At 47.2% G+C, this 13,354-nt stretch overlaps 7 protein-coding genes across 7 annotated transcripts; 3 read left to right on the forward strand and 4 right to left on the reverse strand.

The window, feature by feature from the left end:
• Positions 1 to 344: 344 nt before the first annotated feature.
• KUCA_T00004519001 (uncharacterized protein) lies at positions 345 to 3,836 on the forward strand (the record flags this gene model as incomplete). The annotated part of the gene is made up of 1 exon (XM_022601262.1): positions 345 to 3,836. The coding sequence occupies one exon, from the start codon at positions 345 to 347 to the stop codon at positions 3,834 to 3,836; it is 3,492 nt and encodes a 1,163-aa protein (XP_022460526.1).
• A 231-nt stretch (positions 3,837 to 4,067) lies between these two features.
• Positions 4,068 to 6,206, forward strand: KUCA_T00004520001 (uncharacterized protein; the record flags this gene model as incomplete). The annotated part of the gene is made up of 1 exon (XM_022601264.1): positions 4,068 to 6,206. The coding sequence occupies one exon, from the start codon at positions 4,068 to 4,070 to the stop codon at positions 6,204 to 6,206; it is 2,139 nt and encodes a 712-aa protein (XP_022460527.1).
• Positions 6,207 to 6,478: 272 nt separating this feature from the next.
• Positions 6,479 to 7,084, reverse strand: KUCA_T00004521001 (uncharacterized protein; the record flags this gene model as incomplete). Its single annotated transcript, XM_022601265.1, has 1 exon — positions 6,479 to 7,084. One exon carries the CDS (start codon positions 7,082 to 7,084, stop codon positions 6,479 to 6,481), a length of 606 nt encoding a protein of 201 aa, XP_022460528.1.
• A 435-nt stretch (positions 7,085 to 7,519) lies between these two features.
• Positions 7,520 to 8,863, forward strand: KUCA_T00004522001 (uncharacterized protein; the record flags this gene model as incomplete). Its single annotated transcript, XM_022601266.1, has 1 exon — positions 7,520 to 8,863. The coding sequence occupies one exon, from the start codon at positions 7,520 to 7,522 to the stop codon at positions 8,861 to 8,863; it is 1,344 nt and encodes a 447-aa protein (XP_022460529.1).
• Positions 8,864 to 8,909: 46 nt separating this feature from the next.
• Positions 8,910 to 10,526, reverse strand: KUCA_T00004523001 (uncharacterized protein; the record flags this gene model as incomplete). Its single annotated transcript, XM_022601267.1, has 1 exon — positions 8,910 to 10,526. The coding sequence occupies one exon, from the start codon at positions 10,524 to 10,526 to the stop codon at positions 8,910 to 8,912; it is 1,617 nt and encodes a 538-aa protein (XP_022460530.1).
• A 138-nt stretch (positions 10,527 to 10,664) lies between these two features.
• KUCA_T00004524001 (uncharacterized protein) lies at positions 10,665 to 10,994 on the reverse strand (the record flags this gene model as incomplete). Its single annotated transcript, XM_022601268.1, has 1 exon — positions 10,665 to 10,994. The coding sequence occupies one exon, from the start codon at positions 10,992 to 10,994 to the stop codon at positions 10,665 to 10,667; it is 330 nt and encodes a 109-aa protein (XP_022460531.1).
• A 392-nt stretch (positions 10,995 to 11,386) lies between these two features.
• On the reverse strand, positions 11,387 to 13,054 carry KUCA_T00004525001 (uncharacterized protein; the record flags this gene model as incomplete). Its single annotated transcript, XM_022601269.1, has 1 exon — positions 11,387 to 13,054. The coding sequence occupies one exon, from the start codon at positions 13,052 to 13,054 to the stop codon at positions 11,387 to 11,389; it is 1,668 nt and encodes a 555-aa protein (XP_022460532.1).
• Between the last annotated feature and the right edge of the window lie 300 nt (positions 13,055 to 13,354).

Here is a 13,354-nt window from a genome sequence, read left to right on the forward strand (position 1 = left end):
AGAAATGATGGGTTGAATGGTAGTGTACTGCACAAAAAGGTTCCTCCAGAGGATTTGTGAAAATGGTCAAATTCCGCCAGAAAATCAGGCTTTTTCTTGATTGGTTTTGTGTCTACAATGTAGACTAGATCAGCTTATCTCCAGAAGTTCCAAACTCCTTCCAAATAACCAAACTTTTGGTCCTATTCTCCACCCGACCTCCCAGAGTTAAAGATGACTTCCGTATGCGGTTACTGTGCCTAGCACGAACACCGATGGGGTTGGAAAAAAAATTCCTCTTAATAAGCAGAGAGTATGCGAGACAAGATACAGCTCCCAGTTCGGCATCCCTGTCCTAAAGAAATATGGCAAAGAGAAAGGGCTCCATGGCTCAAAGTGGTAAAGCCGCTGAGAAGCCCGAAGCTGATGCTTTCAACGATCTTTTCCAGCCTGTCTACAAGGGAAAGGGGTTGACTGATGAGATCAATACTGCTGAGGACAAGTGGAACCTGTTACCGGCTTTTTTGAAAGTAAAAGGTCTGGTGAAGCAGCATTTGGACTCATTCAATTACTTCGTTGATAAGGATCTGAAGAAAATCATCCAAGCCAATCAATTAGTGCTGAGTGACGTTGATCCCGAGTTCTATCTCAAATACCTGGACATCAGAGTGGGTCACAAGTCCTCCTCGTTGAAAAGAGGAATCGAGAGAAAAGAGGTCTTGATGCCTCCTCACGAGTGTAGACTTCGTGATCTGACTTACAGTGCTCCCATCTACGTGGATGTTGAGTATACAAGAGGCAGAAAGATTATCATGCACAGAGACCTGGAGATTGGTAGAATGCCTATTATGCTTCGCTCGAACAAGTGTATTTTAGATGGCAGGACCGAGGGTGAAATGGCCATCTTAAACGAGTGTCCTTTAGATCCTGGTGGATATTTCATCGTCAATGGTACCGAAAAGGTGATTCTTGTTCAGGAACAACTGAGTAAGAACAGAATCATTGTCGAAGCGGACGAAAAGAAGCAGATTGTCCAGGCCTCTGTGACTTCCTCCACTCACGAGAGAAAGTCCAAGACGTATGTGGTGACCAAAAACAACAGGATCTACCTGAAACATAACTCCATCAGCGAGGAGATACCGATTGTGTTGGTGCTCAAGGCTGCAGGCATCACGTCCGATATGGAGATCATGCAATTGGTATGTGGTGAGGATTCCACCTATCAGGACATGTTCATTGTCAACTTTGAGGAGGCCGCAAAACTTGGTATCTACACCCAGAAGGAGGCTTTGGAGTACATCGGAAAGAGAGTAAAGACGGTCAGAAGAATAAATTCTCCAAGATTGACGCTATTGCAGGAGGGTATCGAGGCGATTGCTACTACCGTCATTGCCCACATTGCTGTTGAGAACTTAGATTTTAGAGAGAAGGCTCTTTACATCGCCATGATGACCAGAAGAGTCGTTATGGCTATGCATAACCCCAAACTGGTTGACGACAGAGACTACGTGGGTAACAAACGTTTGGAGCTTGCAGGTCAGCTTTTAGCTCTGCTATTTGAAGATTTGTTCAAGAAGTTCAACAACGATTTCAAAGCCAATATCGACAAGATTTTGAAGAAACCAAGCAGAGCATCGGAATTTGATGCCCTGTTGAGTATCAACATCCATTCCAACAACATCACCACCGGTATGAACAGAGCCATTTCGACTGGTAATTGGTCGCTGAAGCGTTTCAAGATGGAGAGGGCCGGTGTCACCCATGTTCTGAGTAGATTGTCCTATATTTCCGCCTTAGGCATGATGACCAGAATCTCCTCCCAGTTCGAAAAGTCCAGAAAGGTCTCTGGTCCAAGAGCCCTTCAGCCTTCTCAGTTTGGTATGCTGTGTACCTCAGACACACCAGAAGGTGAGGCCTGTGGTTTGGTCAAGAACCTGGCCTTGATGACACACATCACAACCGATGATGAAGAAGACCCAGTCAAAAGACTGTGCTATGCTCTGGGAATAGAGAACATAGCGATTGTGGATAGTGGTAATCTTCATACCAATGGAACTTTTGGGGTCCATTTGAACGGTACTTTGATTGGAACAACCCGCTTCCCGATCCAGTTTGTTTCGAGATTCAGATTTTTGAGAAGAACCGGGAAAGTTTCCTCGTTTATCTCCATCTTTATCAGCATGCATCATACCGCAGTCCACATTGCGGCTGACGGAGGAAGAATTTGTCGTCCGTTAATCATCGTGGAGAACGGTGTCTCCAAGGTCAACTCGGACCATCTGCTTAAATTGAGAAACGGAGAATGGGAGTTCGACGACTTCTTGCGCAATGGTCTTGTTGAGTACCTTGATGTGAACGAAGAAAATGATTCGTACATCGCGCTGTACGAAAGGGACATTGTCAAGACCACCACTCACCTGGAGATCGAGCCTTTCACCGTGCTGGGAGCCGTTGCGGGACTCATTCCCTACCCCCATCACAACCAGTCTCCAAGAAACACGTACCAATGTGCTATGGGAAAACAGGCAATTGGTGCGATAGCTTACAACCAGTTCAGAAGAATCGACACCCTGTTGTATCTGATGGTTTACCCTCAACAGCCCATGGTTAAGACCAAGACGATCGAGCTCATCGATTACGACAAGCTTCCCGCTGGCCAGAATGCCACCGTCGCGGTGATGTCGTACTCAGGTTACGATATCGAGGATGCCTTAGTGTTGAATAAGGCTTCGGTCGATAGAGGATTTGGAAGGTGTCAGACCTTGAGAAAGAATACCACCACTTTGAAGAGGTACCCCAATCACACAAAGGATATCGTTTCGGGAATGAGAGTTGATGAAGACGGAAAACCAGTTTTCCAGCACTCGTCTCTGGGACCCGATGGGTTGGGTGAAGTGGGTATGAGAGTAGAGAGTGGACAGGTCTTCATCAACAAGTGTGTTCCCACCAACGCCAATGAGAATATAATAGGTGGCCCAGCAACCAATGAATACCAGTCCCAGGAACAGCATAGAGAGACACCCATGGTGTACCGTGGCCCTGAGCCCAGTTACGTTGACCAGGTGATGATGTCTGTTGGCGATAACGACCAGGCTCTGATCAAGGTGTTGCTGAGACAGACCAGAAGGCCAGAACTGGGTGACAAGTTCTCGTCCAGACACGGCCAAAAGGGTGTCTGTGGTATCATTGTCCAGCAAGAAGACTTGCCATTCAACGACGACGGAATCTCTCCCGATATCATCATGAACCCGCACGGTTTCCCTTCGCGTATGACGGTCGGCAAGATGCTGGAGCTGATTTCCGGCAAGGCAGGTGTCTTGAACGGAACATTGGAGTACGGCACGTGCTTTGGAGGCTCCAAACTCGAGGACATGTCGAAGATCTTGGTGGATAAGGGATTTTCATACAGTGGTAAAGACATGCTTTACTCCGGTATCACGGGTGAAGCTCTCCAGGCATACATCTTCTTCGGCCCCATCTATTACCAGAAACTCAAGCATATGGTTCTGGATAAAATGCACGCCAGAGCCAGAGGTCCCAGAGCAGTTCTCACGAGACAGCCCACGGAAGGTCGTTCCAGAGACGGTGGTCTGCGTCTGGGAGAGATGGAAAGAGACTGTGTGATCGCGTATGGTGCCTCGCAGTTGCTGTTGGAGAGGCTGATGTTGTCATCTGACGCATTTGACGTGGATATCTGCGGCGAGTGCGGTCTCATGGGTTACAATGGATGGTGTCCCTCTTGTAAAACCAGTGAGGGAATCGTCAAGATGACGATCCCCTATGCGGCCAAGCTGCTGTTCCAGGAGCTTATCTCCATGAATATTGCGCCTCGTCTTAAACTAGGCGATGTATTTTAAACTGGGGAATTCCAGTACATAGAGCTCAAAAATAAAACATGGTGGACTATCCGCCGCATATCTATTCCCTTTGAAGACATCAAACGCGCGTCAGAATCCACACCTCTTGCACAATCTCCGATCTCGGTAGAAGTTGGCAAGCACACGCCCAGACAGCCTGCTATCAACGGCAACGTGTAAGGCTCTCGATTCCCTGACCTTTCTTTCGCTGGCATCATATCCAACGTGCCAATGTTTGCAAAGACCTTGGTGTTGAACGGTGGAATACGGCAATCGAGTCGTGTGCTGCCTCATGTTCGACTTTTCAGCTTGTTGCCGGGGAGACTGGTTGTGAGACCGCAAGGTATCACAAAGAGCATCGGATCTGACTCTTTGGCTGTGAATCGACTACGACTTCAAAGGGGATTTTCGTTCAGTTCTCTGTTGAGAAAAGAAACAGGTGCATCCAAAAATGCTAAGAATTCCAAGGAGACCAAAGAGGCTAAGGAGTCTCCGAAAGAGTCTGCTAAAGCCCCAAAAGAGCCAGCCTCTGAAGCCACTCCCAAACTCTCGCAGTGGAAAATGGTGCTGGAATTGATGGCCTATCTATGGCCAAAGAACCAGCCGGCAGCAAAATTCCGGGTAGTTCTGGCCCTGGCGATGCTGATTGCGGCAAAGCTGCTGAATGTGCAGGTTCCCTTCTTCTTCAAGTCGATCGTGGACTCGACCAACATCGACTGGGCTACAGAGGGCGGTGTGTTACCAGCAGCCATCATAGCGGTGATTTTGGCATATGGAGGTGCAAGATTTGGTGCGGTTCTCTTTGGAGAATTGAGGAACGCGGTTTTCGCCAAGGTTGCACAGAGCGCCATCATGAAGGTGGCCCATAATACGTTCGTGCACCTGTTGAACTTGGATCTCAACTTCCATCTCTCTAGACAGACAGGTGGTCTCACCAGGGCTATAGACAGGGGTACCAAGGGTATATCGTATGTTTTGACGGCAATGGTGTTCCATATCCTGCCCATCACTTTTGAAATATCGGTGGTCTGCGGTGTGCTGACTTATAATTATGGAGCCCAATTCGCGTTCGTGACGCTTGCAACAATGCTGGCTTATTCCATCTTTACCATCCGCACCACTGCGTGGCGTACTGGGTTCCGCAGACAGGCAAATAAAGCAGACAACCAGGCTGCGAGTGTTGCTCTGGACTCTTTGATCAACTTCGAGAGCGTCAAGTACTTCAACAACGAGGCTTTCCAGAGCTCCAAATACGATTTGGCTCTCGAAAACTACAAGAATGCATCCATTAAGGTGGCCACTTCGTTGGCGTTCCTCAATTCAGGCCAGAACCTGATTTTCACTAGCGCGTTGACAGCAATGATGTACATGGGCTGTCAAGGTGTTGCCTCGGGGGACCTCACTGTGGGTGACTTGGTACTGATCAACCAGCTGGTGTTTCAATTGTCGGTTCCATTGAACTTTCTGGGATCTGTTTACCGAGAATTGAAACAGTCTCTACTCGATATGGAGTCCCTGTTTAAGTTGCAGAAGAACGAAGTCAAAATCAAGTCTCTTACGAATGCTCCTCCTCTCAAATTGACCAAAGGCGGAGAGGTGAGATTTGAAAATGTCACTTTTGGCTACCATCCGGACCGGCCCATTTTGAACAATTGTTCCTTTACAATCCCGGCAGGACAGAAAGTGGCCATTGTAGGGCCATCTGGCTCGGGTAAGTCTACGATTCTGAGACTGGCCTTCCGTTTCTATGACGTCCAATCGGGCAGAATCCTGATAGATGACCAGGATATCCGCGAAGTCGACCTGGATTCGTTGCGCAGGCACATTGGTGTTGTACCCCAGGACACTCCACTTTTCAACGAGTCCATTTTGGAGAACTTGCGTTACGGACGCCTGGAGGCTTCTGATGAAGAGATCAAGGAGACCATCTCCCGAGTACAGCTGGACAAGCTTATTGACGACTTGCCCAACGGAATCGACACCATTGTAGGAGAGAGAGGAATGATGATATCTGGAGGAGAGAAACAGAGACTTGCTATGGGCAGATTACTGCTCAAGGATGCACCAATAACGTTCTTCGACGAGGCCACTAGTGCCTTGGATACCCACACAGAACAAGCATTGCTGAAGACAATGAAGGATATTTTCCGTAAGGGCTCCCGCACGAACGTTTCAATTGCTCATCGTCTCCGCACAATTGCCGATGCTGACAAAATCATCGTTTTGCAGAATGGCCAGGTCTACGAAGAGGGTAGCCACTACCAGCTGCTGGAGAAGCCGGACTCCCTTTATGCTCAGCTTTGGAACATCCAAGAGAACATTGAACTGGAAGAGTACTTAGAAGAAGAGCTCGAAGGCACCTCTAAATAGCCTGTATATACAATCAGTATGACCAATACTGGTCAGTGAAAAGGCTTCACATTTTTGAAAGAAACTACCGTTTTAACGAATACCCATGCTGCACAATTAAGCAAGATGTGGCTTACTTATGCGGGCTTACATATCAAAAGAACTTTCACGGTTTCTGGAGACTACTTATGGTACTCCAACATCGATTTTAGTGAAAATTGTGGAAAGCCTTAAACTGTGGAAACTATAAGTGAAATTGAAAAAAAGCTAGAAACGAGTTCAATAACGCCGATTTATACACCAAATTTTTCATCAGTTTTTGAGTGACTGTCGGCTCTAGAGGCAGACTCAGGAGTCCTTCTTTTCTCATAATCCCTTATCGCTGCGTTCCTTTTCTCACTATCTGCAAAAAGACTGACATGGTGACGATTCCCGTACGCAACGGTTGTCCACAATACATGGAAACAATCTCCCACCGCTACGCCCCACAGTGCCAGAAAGTCACTGGCTTGCTTGACATCTCTGTCATTGGTCGTAAGCGCGATGGTAAGTAAAACGGCATATACTAACACATATATTACAAAGCCAAAGAGAAGATACTCCAAGAAACTCCTCCTTTTTCCTATCACACCGCTCTTCACTAATTCATCTGTTGAGTTAAGGGTGACAAGATGGGCACCATTGTCAAGCGTGAATATGTACACCGGTATAGAAGCCATGTCGTGAATTGGGGGATCAGAATCCCCGTTTGCCAAGTATGTTTGTGATATTGATTTGATATCGCTTACTCTCAACATTGCGGTGTAACATTCATCGCCATTACATATCTCTATTGCCCCAACAACGGCTATAAACAATGCAGCTATGCAACACGGGTTGATGAAGTTATGCAGTAACATGATCGACTAACTGGATTAGTTTTGGTACCTTTAGAACACAAACAAACAAGCAGGAACAGGGCGGGCCTGTAGTAATCCCTCCTCGAAACTTTATCTTTGCGTGGATATACACCTAATTAAAGGTACATATTGAGTGCATATGCCAATATATGGCCGCATACTGATCTCAGACAAAGGGCTGTTATTCTACCTGCCCAATTATGAGAGATATATGGTCAATTTTGAGATTCGGAAAATCACATCTATCAATATATACGTCAATTACATCAGTTCCGTATTTAGCCCTTATCAAGACCGACTAATTCGCGCTAGGTTTACTTTCGGCAAAGAGCCAGAATAGGTAGTGCATGCCTAATTAGACCACAGATGATTTTACCGAAGCGGCTGTATGACCAACCTCTGTTCATCATATCTTCAACCCCTACTGAACAACAAATGCCCTCAAGCGATTCTGGTCTTAGCGAGGCTATTGCACTGGACAAATTGTCAGTGACTTACAGAGATGAGTTCAATATTCCGACTGCGGAGTCTTTTGGAGGTACTGTCCCGGAGGTGCAAGGACCTATAACTTATCTGGCTGGAAACTCTCTTGGGCTGATGCCTAAGGCGACAAGGAACGCCATCAACGATGAGTTGGACGCTTGGTCTGCCCGTGCAGTTGATTCCCACTTTAGACATCCGATTGACGACGCTCACAACTGGATGGATGTCGATCTGCCACTGGTCCCTTCCCTAGCCAAGATTGTTGGTGCAAAAGAGTCCGAGGTTGCTTGCATGGGAACGCTGACGATGAACCTGAATGCCTTACTGGCAGCTTTCTACAGGCCTACTGCCACAAGATTCAAGATTCTTTTTGAGAAAAAAGCTTTTCCTTCGGATTTCTATGCGTTTCTTAATGCGGTGAAACTGCGTGGGTTCAGTCCGGAGGAGGCTTTGATCCAGATCGAACCCCGTAAAGGAGAGTTCACTATTCGGACCGAGGATATATTAGAGTCAATTGACAAGAATGGCGATGAAATTGCTTTGGTTTGTTTCCCCGGAATTCAGTATTACACAGGCCAGTTCTTCGACCTCAAGACCATAACCGATTTTGGTCACTCGAAGGGATGTATAGTCGGATGGGATTTAGCCCATGTTGCAGGGAACATCCCCGTCAAACTTCACGATCTTGACGTGGATTTTGCGTGTTGGTGCAGTTACAAGTACCTCAACTCCGGACCTGGAGGAATCGGGTGCATCTTCGTGCATGAGCGTTGGTCGAAGGCCGAGACGCAGATTCCCAGAGTCGCAGGGTGGTGGGGAAACAACCGGGAAAAACGGTTTGAGATGTTGGAAGAGTTTGATCCTATTCCCAGTGCTTTGGGATTCAGACAGTCGAATCCAAGTGTGCTGGATGTGGTGGCCCTCCACACATCGTTGAAGATGTTCGAGCGGGTTGGGGGAATTGACGTTCTCTTCGAGAAGAGCAGGAAACTGACCAAGTTCCTCGAGGATCAACTGCATAAGAGCCCATTCTACTTGGAGGCCGGGGAGCTCGATAATAAGGTCGGTTTCACGATCATAACGCCTACGGACCCCAACAGCAGGGGAGCACAACTCTCGGTTTTATTCAGTTCGCACGCCCTGATGGAGAAGGTAAATAGCTATCTACAGGCTCACGGAATCGTTTGTGATGAAAGAAAGCCGAGCGTCATCAGAATTGCACCCACCGCCCTCTACAATACGTTTGAAGATGTGTTCAGGACGGTCGATGCGATCAACACCGGAATTTCTACATAACGGCAAAAGCATGGGTTTTCTAGGTTTAACATCTATATAGAACCATTTAGACAAAAAGATATGAAAGTCCGCCGAAGAAAAAGGTTCCAAGGACACTCATAACGTAGTAGTCTGACTGAGAGAGAGATGGAGAAACCAGGTTGGCAGCTCCCTTTGAGGAGCTCGATGACGACGAGGAAGACGATGATGAAGACGAGGACGAGGAACCCGAGCCTGTAGAACCTGAGCCTCCTCCAGAGCCGGTTCCAGTGGCTCCAGAGCTAGCAGAGGCCAAAACTGCAGAGCAGGACGAAGCTGAAGAAGCTGTCTGCAAGGAGGCACTTCCGTCAAAGTCACAAGCAGACGAGTCGGAGTCATTTTCCTCATAATACAAGTTCAAAATATAATCGAGCTTTTCCTTCGAGGAGCAGAATGAAACCCAGCCATACGTTCCAGCACTGGCATTGTTAGAAATGGCACTGCAGTCCACTTTGTCACAGACGATTCCAAAGAGATCAGAGTAGTCCTTGGATTTGACAGAACTGTCAAGAACACACGAAAGACTCTCAGAAAGACAGCTGCAAACATCCTTGTCTGGGGTTGGAGGAAGATCAGTGGTAGCTTTCCAATTGGCTCCAGTGGCAGGACAATCGATCTGAGTAGCAGTAGCTGAGACGACAGACTGAGTAGCAGAGGTTGGAGAGATGGAACCCAATTCCGACTTCAAGTACTTGAAATCGGCCATAGTAGAAACATCATCACCATCAACAGATACCAAACCGTAATCGTTGGTTTCCTGGAAATACATATAAACAATTCCACCGGACCAGACATCAGTCATATCGTCAGAGTACAAAGCCGCAACCTCGGTGAACTTTCTTGGTGTCTCTGCATTACAGCCATATTCAGAGAAAAAGACTGGAACAGACAAGTTGGCAAATTCTTCAGTTCTATCCTTGTAACCGGACGCTGCGAAACTCGAAGTTCCACACCATTCGTACATGTTAATACCGTAGAAATCGGCCTTGACGTCTTCGTCACCACAGGCAAAGTAATCAGCAGAAGAAACTCTGGTTTTGGAGTCATCATTGGCAGAATATCCAACTGGGATATCTCTGTAACCCTGGTCTTTAATATAGGATTTCATATCTCTGATAGCGGCTTTGATATAAGGAGCAGCATCGGTGTTGGTTTTATTGGTGATAACCTCGTTACCAGCAAAGAAGCCGAGAACATTGTCGTATTGCTGGAACTCGTCAATCACACTGGTGTAGCGATCGTACAGATCTGTAGTCCATTCAGGGTCGGTAGTGATAATAGACTGATCAGGAGACGACAGGTCGGCAATCACGTAGATTCCAGCGTTTTGAAGCTGGGTCATGCAGTCTGAGTGACTGGCAGAACCGTTGACTGCATACACACGGATTACGTTGGTGTGCAGTTCTTCAAGATAAGGAATATCTCTCTTACAGAGGTCTCCGTCAATCAAAGGGTCCACATAGTTGGAATCATCGTCAAGCTCTTCAGTGTTCTTCTGGTAGGCAACTCCCTTGATGTAGAACTGCGATCCGTTGTTGGAATAGAAGAACTTGTTACCTGCGACCTCGATGGTTGGGAAGTCAGACGACGCGCCCAACGCGGTGCCAGCAAGGGCAAGCAGAGAAAGTGCGACTCTTTGTAACATCTCGAAAAATCAGCTTTTGGTCTTTTTTTTCAAGCTTCGTGTGGAGAAACGTGTGTGAAATTTAAAGAGAGCCTTACTGAGTGGTAGAAAGCAAGCGAATGACACAGACCAGAATAATCTTTCCAGTAAGTTTCCAAATTATTCAAAACGTTTTGTAAACAAGAGAAGAACACAACTCGAGATCAGCCAAGGATTCTCGGCCAAGAAATACCACAATCTTACTGTCCACATAGCCAACTTCGCCATGATCCCGGTTTGCCAGGCGTGTTTCTGGGCGTGTTGCTGGATGGGACTCGGCGATCCACCACGAAACACACTAAACCAAATTTCAGACACGTAAAGGCGCTTATATCTTGGCATCGGACTCACCATTTTTAGAAACTGCCATTTTGGCGAGCGCAGTTTGTACTGGCGTATTGCCCCATCTGGGCATGCTCTTCTTTCTTTTTGATTATACCAAGACGTCATTCCGGTTTGGACGGAGACGATACCAACCAAAGTTTTTCATTGGCCTTCTGGACGTGGAATTTCTTCCTATCGATACCTGAAGGAGTCCATTTTGCTCTGATACCGTCCGAATTACTCTTCTTTTGGAAAGTCGAGGCACCTTCGAGGCACTTCTGCATTTGGCATACTGCAGTGGAATGTGTACCTTGCATATTGCGGAAGGCTCTGGGCAGGGTCTAAGGGTATACATAAATATAACAGGATAAGTTAATTTTCCAATTTCTAAAACAAGAATTTCGATATTGATGATATCAGTGAAAGGAAATTTGATAATGTCCGGTGTGAATTAAACAAAATCAGCATTATGGCTGGATCCTCTTACGTTCTACACCAGTATGTCTGGAGTTTTTTGTCTACAGCAATGCAACGCACATGCTGATGGCAACAAAGGCACCGAGGCCGATGGTGACAGACAAGTCGTTGAAGGAGGCGATTGGGGATCTCATGGAACCGGCAGCACTGCTCTTGGAAGACGAAGAGGCCGAAGAGGAAGAGCCAGACTTGGAAGACTTGGAAGATCCAGAAGATGAAGAGTCAGAGTCAGAGTCAGAGTCAGAAGTGTTGGTGGACTCCGACTCGGTCAAAGTGGCTGTGACGGTTCCAGTACCAGCAGTACCGGCTTCCTTGAGGACAGAAGAGCATGAGTCACCGGTGCTGGAGCTTCCACCGAGGGTGGCAGATCCGTCAAAGTCACAGGCACTGCTGTCACCGTCTTGCTCTTGGTAGTAGAGGTCGAGGACGAAAGAGAGCTTTTCCTTGGAACTGCAGAAGGAGTAAGCACCATAAGTCGCGGAGCTGGCATCAGCATTGATACCGACACAGGTGGAGACGAGACCACAAACGGTGCTGAAGAGGTCTGAGTAGTCGTCCTCGTCAACGTCGTCTGAAACGATACAGGACAGAGAGTTGCTCATACAGCTGCACACGGAGTCTTGAGGAGTTGGTGGTAAAGTGTTCTTGGCCTTCCAGCTGGTGTAAGTGGAGTTGCACTTGAGGGTATTAACAGCAGTGACAGAGGCAGAGGTGGCAGAGGTTGGAGAAACGGACGCGATTTCGGAGGAGTAGTATCCAAAGTCATCAAGAGTGGAAACAGAGTCGTCGTCAATGGTGACGAGACCATAGTTATTGGTTTCCTCGAAGTACATGTACACGATACCTCCGGACCAGACATCGGTCATCTTACTGGAGAAAAGAGTTCCGACCTCAGTGAACTTTCTTGGAGTAACTGTGTTGCATCCGTATTCGGAGAAGAAGACTGGAACTGGCAAATCAGAAAACTCCTCAGTTCTGTCCTCGTATCCAGAGCCGCTGAAACTGGAGCTACCACACCACTCATACATGTTGATACCATAGAAATCTGCTCTCTCGTCTTCATCACCACACGAGAAGTAGTCCACACTGGACACTCTGGTCTTGGAGTCGTCGTTGGCAGAGTAACCAACTGGAATGGTACGGTAGTCCTTGTCCTTGATGTAAGCCTTGATGTCTCTAACAGCAGCCTTGACGAAGGCAGCAGCGTCGGTGTTGGAGTGGTTAGTCACAACCTCGTTACCGGCAAAGAAACCCAAGGTGTTGTCATACTGCTGCATCTCGTCTACGACCTTGGTGTAACGCTCGTACAACTCAACGGTCCAAGATGGATCCGAGGTACTGATCGAGAGCTTTGGCTCGGCCAAATCAGCAATCACGTAGATTCCAGCATCTTGGAGCAAACCCATACAATCAGAGTGGTCTGCGTCGCTGTCCAAGGCATAAACACGAATAACGTTTGTGCTCAACTTCTGCAAATATGGGATATCACGTTCACAAGTGGACTTGTCAGACAGAGGATCAACAAAAGACGTGTTCGTGGCTCCAGAAGTGTCGGCCTGGTAGGCTACTCCCTTTATGTAGAACTGCGAACCGTTGTTGGAGTAAAAGAACTTGTTGCCTGAAATTTCAATGGTTGGAAAGCTGGCAGCTACAGACTGGGATAGTCCGGCCACGGCAAGCGTGGTTGAAATGAGTGACTTGAAGAGCATCTTAGAAAGTTGGTTTCAAAGGGATAGCTTGAAGGTGAAAACAGAGGAAGGTGATATCCTCGGTCGGATCACGGTCTTTGAAGGAAAACAAACGGGGCTAGGTCGTGTGCAGCCGGAGGGGCGGAGGGGGGAAAGAGGCGCGGGCCGACATTGGGCTCACTTTGCGAGCTTATTCTACCGAAAAAATTTCAAAAAACAAATAAATAATTGCTGCATGAGATTCAGATTTTTTGTGCTATAATTTTTAGGATTTTTAGGATAAAAACATGGATTTTTGCGCGTATGATTGTCCTCACAATA

The sequence above is a fragment of the Kuraishia capsulata genome, genomic scaffold (assembly GCF_000576695.1).
Source record: "Kuraishia capsulata CBS 1993 genomic scaffold, Kuraishia_capsulata_scaffold_5, whole genome shotgun sequence".
Taxonomy (NCBI): Eukaryota; Fungi; Ascomycota; class Pichiomycetes; order Pichiales; family Pichiaceae; genus Kuraishia; species Kuraishia capsulata.